Genomic DNA, 5,294 nt, shown 5'->3' with positions numbered 1-5,294 from the left:
ACACACACACACACACACACTGAAATAGAAATACAATAATTTAAATCTTTTCAAAGTTAGGTTTTTCAAGGTGACTACGGGGACAACAGGACTCACTGGTAAGTAAACTTTCGCGTCAAATCAAGCTTTCTACCTTCATCAGATCTGGAGGCCAAGAAACTACTCAGCTCAGGTCCAACTTGTGGCTCAAATGTGTCCTTAAGGCACCATTCTGCTCCAAGCTGCCGGTTTGCCACGCCTCGCTCGATTTCCCCACGAACGCAAGCTCCACCCACATCCGTTAGCCAAGAGCCAATGGGTTACGATCAATAATCTAGTACGTCATTGCCTAGAGCATTCGAAACGGATCGCTTCCACACTCAGAGGTTCGAAGCCTCTGAATTTCCATGGTCTAGTGTCTTCTGCAGAGCTCCATCCATGGCATATAAGAAATACTACTTCGATCTTGACTATTACGGTGTGGACTTTTATGAAGAAGAAGTAACATCTGAATTCCGGCAAGGGCGGGCAGCAACAGCAGGTGGTAGCCACACTGAAGAAGTCATAGGCATATTGAAGGAGCTGAGCCACATGAACGCTGTGATTGACCACAACTACAATCGCCCAATGAGGAGCGACACCCGCAGGGACCCCCAGGAACGTACACAAGAAGAGAAGGAGGAGTCAGTTTTTCGAAAGCCAACAAAGTATTGCCGAAAGCAGTACAAGTTCACTCCGGAACAACAACTTGAACTAGACAGAGTTTTTGAAGAAACTCAATATCCTGATGTACTCCAAAGGTATGTATGTGGTAGCTATTCCAGGGCTTTAGATTCTGTTCCTCCTTCCTGACTTTCCTTACTTATTTCATTTGTGTCCTAAAGACCAAACCCAGAGCTCCAGTCACAGACAGGTTCTGTACCACTTGAGCTACTCTCTTTTAAAGCCCCTGCTCCCCTGACACAGATCATGAGCTATATAGACTGGACTAGGCTGGCCTTAACTGCACTCTAGCCCAGCAAGTTTTTTAAACTGCTGATTCTTCTGCCTCAGCCTCCTCAGCAGCTAAAATTTCAGTCATGCCTGCTGTTCTTGACTCTCTTCCCTACTGGTGGGAGTGAGCAGGATACCTTGTGAGAACCAAAGTCAAAGTTTTTTGTGTAAAAAGCTTTTTTATGTGTAAACCAACTTTATAAAATAATCACTGGTCACTTGCTTTGTTTGCTTTAACTTTAGAAGAGTCCTAAAACATAAAAACCTAACACTCTTGGTCTAAACAATGCTTTTAATTCTGAATTCAGCATCATGGAGCATTTTCAAGTTGCTTTGGAAAATCAGAAAACTCCTTATGTTGACAAACCAAAATCCTGTGTCCCTTTTAAATAACTGCCATTTCTTCCCCTGGCCCCTAACTACCACTATTCTAAATTTTCATCCTCTGAATCTGACTTATTTGGGTACTTTACATAAGGGACCACTTAAAGAGATGTTTGGACCATAATCTTCCCCTTTCTGGCTATTAATTGTGCTTCACTTAGGCTAATGTCCTCAAGGTTCATCATTATACTCAAGCATGGGGCAGAATTTCTGCTTTCCCAAGGCCAAGTAATGTTCTTAAGGCACCTTTGCACAGAAACTGTATGTTTTTCTTTTATCACCCTCTGTGGAGGAGATCTGGTTGTGTTGTTGTGCATTAGACAGAATAATTTAGTTACTTAGTGCATGGACATATGTGGGCAGTGTGAATGAAGGCGAAAAAAGAAATTGAGTGGGCCAGGTTGTCTTCCACAATATGTGTGGTGGGGATCACACTCAGGTCCTTAGGCTTGGCCAGCATCTGCCTTTACCTGCTGAGCCATCTCGCCAGCTTGAAAAATCCCCTTTCAACCTTGAATCTTTCAGTCTTTTGGAGTATCTGCCTAGAATCAGAATTTTCAATAATTTGATGTCCATAGTTTAAAAGAAACACCTGCTACAAAATTTGATGTTATATCTCACAGAGTGTGATTTCCTAGTGTTCCCAGGGCCTCGCTAAAGCATGTTATTTTCTGCATGTTGTCAATAGACACCCTTCTGGATTTGAGGATGCAGCACTGGCCTTATATTTGCATTTTTTAACTTATGAGCACCAGTCAAACATTTCCTGAAGTCTTTATTTATTGGTATGGTTTGGTATATATGTGAAGTTCATAGGATAATTTTTGAAAGTTGCTTCTCTCTCTCCTCCTTCTACCTTGTTGGTTCTGGGCATAGAACTCAGGTGGTCAGGTTTGGTAGCAAATGCTTTTACCCACTGAACCTTTTTGCATGTTTTAAAATATGTCTCTGTTGCTCGGGTTAGTTACTCACTTGCAAATATTATGTCTGGTTGAAATGTTGCCTTTTAATCTTTAATCATTTACTTTTACATTCAGAAATTTCAGGGAATGATCACTTATAATTGCATGTATTTTGTATCTATCACCTGTATCAGAACCCTGCATTTGTAACATAAAATTGCATCAAAATCATCTTCAGGAGAATGGAGTGCTTTCACGTCTCTGCAGTGATACAGCATACCTGTAGAAAGTTTATGCCACTAACTGAGGCCTGCTGGTGCACTCCTAGAATCTGAGATACATAAGTTCCTAAAGCAGGTCGTGGAAGTTCCATGTCAGCCTGGCTGGAGAAAAAAAAATCTAAGTTCTGGCTATGAAACTTGATAAGACACAATTTCAAAACAGAATATTCAAAGAGCTGGGGGTATAGCACCTGCCTAGCATGTCCAAGATCTCATTCATGTTCAACCCTCAGAGCCATAAAATGAGTAAATGGAGTAATATGTATCTAGACATTGTTGTTATTTATCAATGTGAGCATTAATCATTTTTCAGATTGTAGAGATATTTAAAAAATCTTTTAATTTGTGAGGGAGTATAACCACCTCTGAACTACATTCTTTCTAAGAATTACAAAGTAATTGTACTTGGGGCGGTGTGCATAGATATAGCAAACTTTAAAACATGCAAGGAAACAACTGGAGAGGTGACTTCCCAGTTACGAGCACTGGCTACTCTTCCAAAGAACCTGAGTTTAATTCCTAGCAGCCACATGGTGGCTCACAATCATTGGTAACTCCAGTTCCAGGGCATCTTGATGCCTCTTCTGACCTCTATGGGCATCAGGCATGTAAGTGGTGCAGAGACATACATGCTAGCACATACACACACACACACACACACACACACACACACACACACACACACACTAAAAAACCTTTTAAAGAAGTTTAAAGCATTCACAGACCATACATATTGTGCTTAATTTTACCGAATATTAAAGCTTGATGGTTTTCTCTCCACAGGAAAGAGCTTGCAAAGCTCATCAATGTAGAAGAATATACTGTGAAGGTCAGTCTCTCTATAATAGAACTGTAACCAGAAGCTTCATCTCAAACATGCTGCAAGTCATGAACAGTCAGCTTAAACATTCAAAAGTTGCTGTCTTTTTGCTTATCTACTTTAAACTGGCAAATGAGACTTGAACTAAGGGATATTTGGGGGTGGAAACTGGGAAAGATGGTGGGGGGAGCTCCAGCTAGAGTCTCTTTCCCATTACTTAACAAAACATAATTTTCTAAGTAAAAAGGAAAGTAAACTGTTCTGCTTCTCCTATTCTCTACGCCAAAGGAATTGTGCTTATGTTTATGTGTAGCTAATGAAGGTATAAATATGCATATAAATATGTTTATGCATATAAATACTACATGAGGATGTACCAGAATTAATATTCAGTTCCTTATGATAGCAGTGTCCTTCAGAGGTACTTCTATGTAGAGTTGTGCTAGAACTCCAAGTGACTTTGTCAATGTTCAAAAAGTAAGCATGTGGCAGAGCTGGAATTCTTGGGCTGCCCATGCTTTTTAGAGCTGAGTAGATTATGAGTCTCAAGTGCTGAGCCTTCACCTACTGGATTTGCATTTACACTGATGCATTTTGTTTTGCTTACATGTGAGTGTTCATTTGCAGTGCCCCAGTTTTTCCTTTTGGAATAAAGATGTTTAAGGAGATAACTTGCTTTGTTTTATTTTTAATTTTACAAGAGCTCACAGTTAAGATACTTGGAATTTAAAGCCTTGGAATTTAAAAAAAATGTGGCATTTCTAAGGTTATACTATGTTTTTCATTATGATATTAGCGTGAGACTTTGGGGACAAGGGATGAAATGTTATGGAGCTTAAAGTAATGTATTTGTGTATCGAGTTAGCAAGTAGTGGATTATGATATTTGGTTTTTAAATGTCAGCTTGACCCAATCTAAAATTATCTGGAAAAAGTCTTAATGAGGAAAAATGTAGATTGAGTTAGTTTGGTGAGATGTCTGTCAGGGTTGTCTTGATTGGTAGTTACTGTAAAAGGACCCATCTTGTTTGGGGGAAGCACCATTCCTTGGTTTGTGGCACTGGCTTCTATGAGAGTAGAGAAAGCTAGCTGGACTACAGCAAGTGAGCTAGAGTCCATGTATTTCTGTGCTCTTAATTGTGGATGTGATGATTTAAGTGTCTACCTTGGCTTCCCCTTAGCAATGGTCTGCAACATGGAACTGTAAGTCAAATGAACCCTTTCTTCTATAAGTTGCTTTTTCTTAGGATATTTTATTCCAGCTATAGAAATGAAACTTGAACACATGTTGTTGTTGTTGTTGTTGTTGTTGTTGTTGCTGTTGTTGTCAGTTTATGGTGGCGATGGGATTGAAACCAAGAACTCACATGATATAGGCACATTCTTGACCTTGGATAATACTTGCTGATTCTTCTGTAAGACAGAAAATCGTTGTAACATAAAGTTGAATGTTATGTTTTCCCATCATAACCTTGACTACTTACTATGCTAAACCAATGTTTCTGTTGCTCTGATTTCAGATGTGGTTCAGCAATCAAAGAGCCAGACTGATGAAAAATCAGAAGGCATTACCATGCATAAACACTCTACCTGATAAACAGAACTGCTTTCCCCTGAAGGTTTTGAAAGAAACCAAGAATGTTATCGTTCTTCAGGAGCCACTTGCGGATGGGTTTCTCTGCTGTCAGCCACATGTTGGCCACCCAAATTGGCAGTGACAACATTATCTCTTTATGTAAACTGACAATAAAGGATAGAATAGAAATGAAACTTGAACACATGTTGTTGTTGTTGTTGTTGCTGTTGTTATTGTTGTTGTTGTTGCTGTTGTTGTCAGTTTATGGTGGCGATGGGATTGAAACCAAGAACTCACATGATATAGGCACATTCTTGACCTTGGATAATACTTGCTGATTCTTCTGTAAGACAGAAAATC

General features: G+C 39.6%; 1 protein-coding gene across 1 annotated transcript; it reads left to right on the top strand.

Moving 5' to 3' along the window:
• The first annotated feature begins 417 nt into the window (after positions 1-417).
• Positions 418-5,076, top strand: LOC127674658 (rhox homeobox family member 1-like). Its single transcript, XM_052170326.1, has 3 exons — positions 418-779; positions 3,323-3,368; positions 4,879-5,076. The coding sequence occupies exons 1-3, from the start codon at positions 418-420 to the stop codon at positions 5,074-5,076; spliced, it is 606 nt and encodes a 201-aa protein (XP_052026286.1).
• The last annotated feature ends 218 nt before the right edge of the window (positions 5,077-5,294 follow it).

The sequence above is a fragment of the Apodemus sylvaticus genome, chromosome X, assembly GCF_947179515.1.
Source record: "Apodemus sylvaticus chromosome X, mApoSyl1.1, whole genome shotgun sequence".
In the NCBI taxonomy this organism is placed as follows: Eukaryota; Metazoa; Chordata; class Mammalia; order Rodentia; family Muridae; genus Apodemus; species Apodemus sylvaticus.
The sequence above is the reverse complement of the archived record's forward strand: the minus strand, read 5'-3'. Positions and strand labels throughout refer to the sequence as shown.

What these genes read in the sequence shown, in the direction of transcription:
- LOC127674658 (XM_052170326.1), top strand. Translation starts at nt 418, where the DNA reads ATGGCATATAAGAAATACTACTTCGATCTTGACTATTACGGTGTGGAC. An exon ending in TATCCTGATGTACTCCAAAG is followed by an intron (nt 780 to 3,322) that starts GTATGTATGTGG and finishes TTCTCTCCACAG; the next exon opens with GAAAGAGCTTGCAAAGCTCA. An exon ending in TAGAAGAATATACTGTGAAG is followed by an intron (nt 3,369 to 4,878) that starts GTCAGTCTCTCT and finishes CTCTGATTTCAG; the next exon opens with ATGTGGTTCAGCAATCAAAG.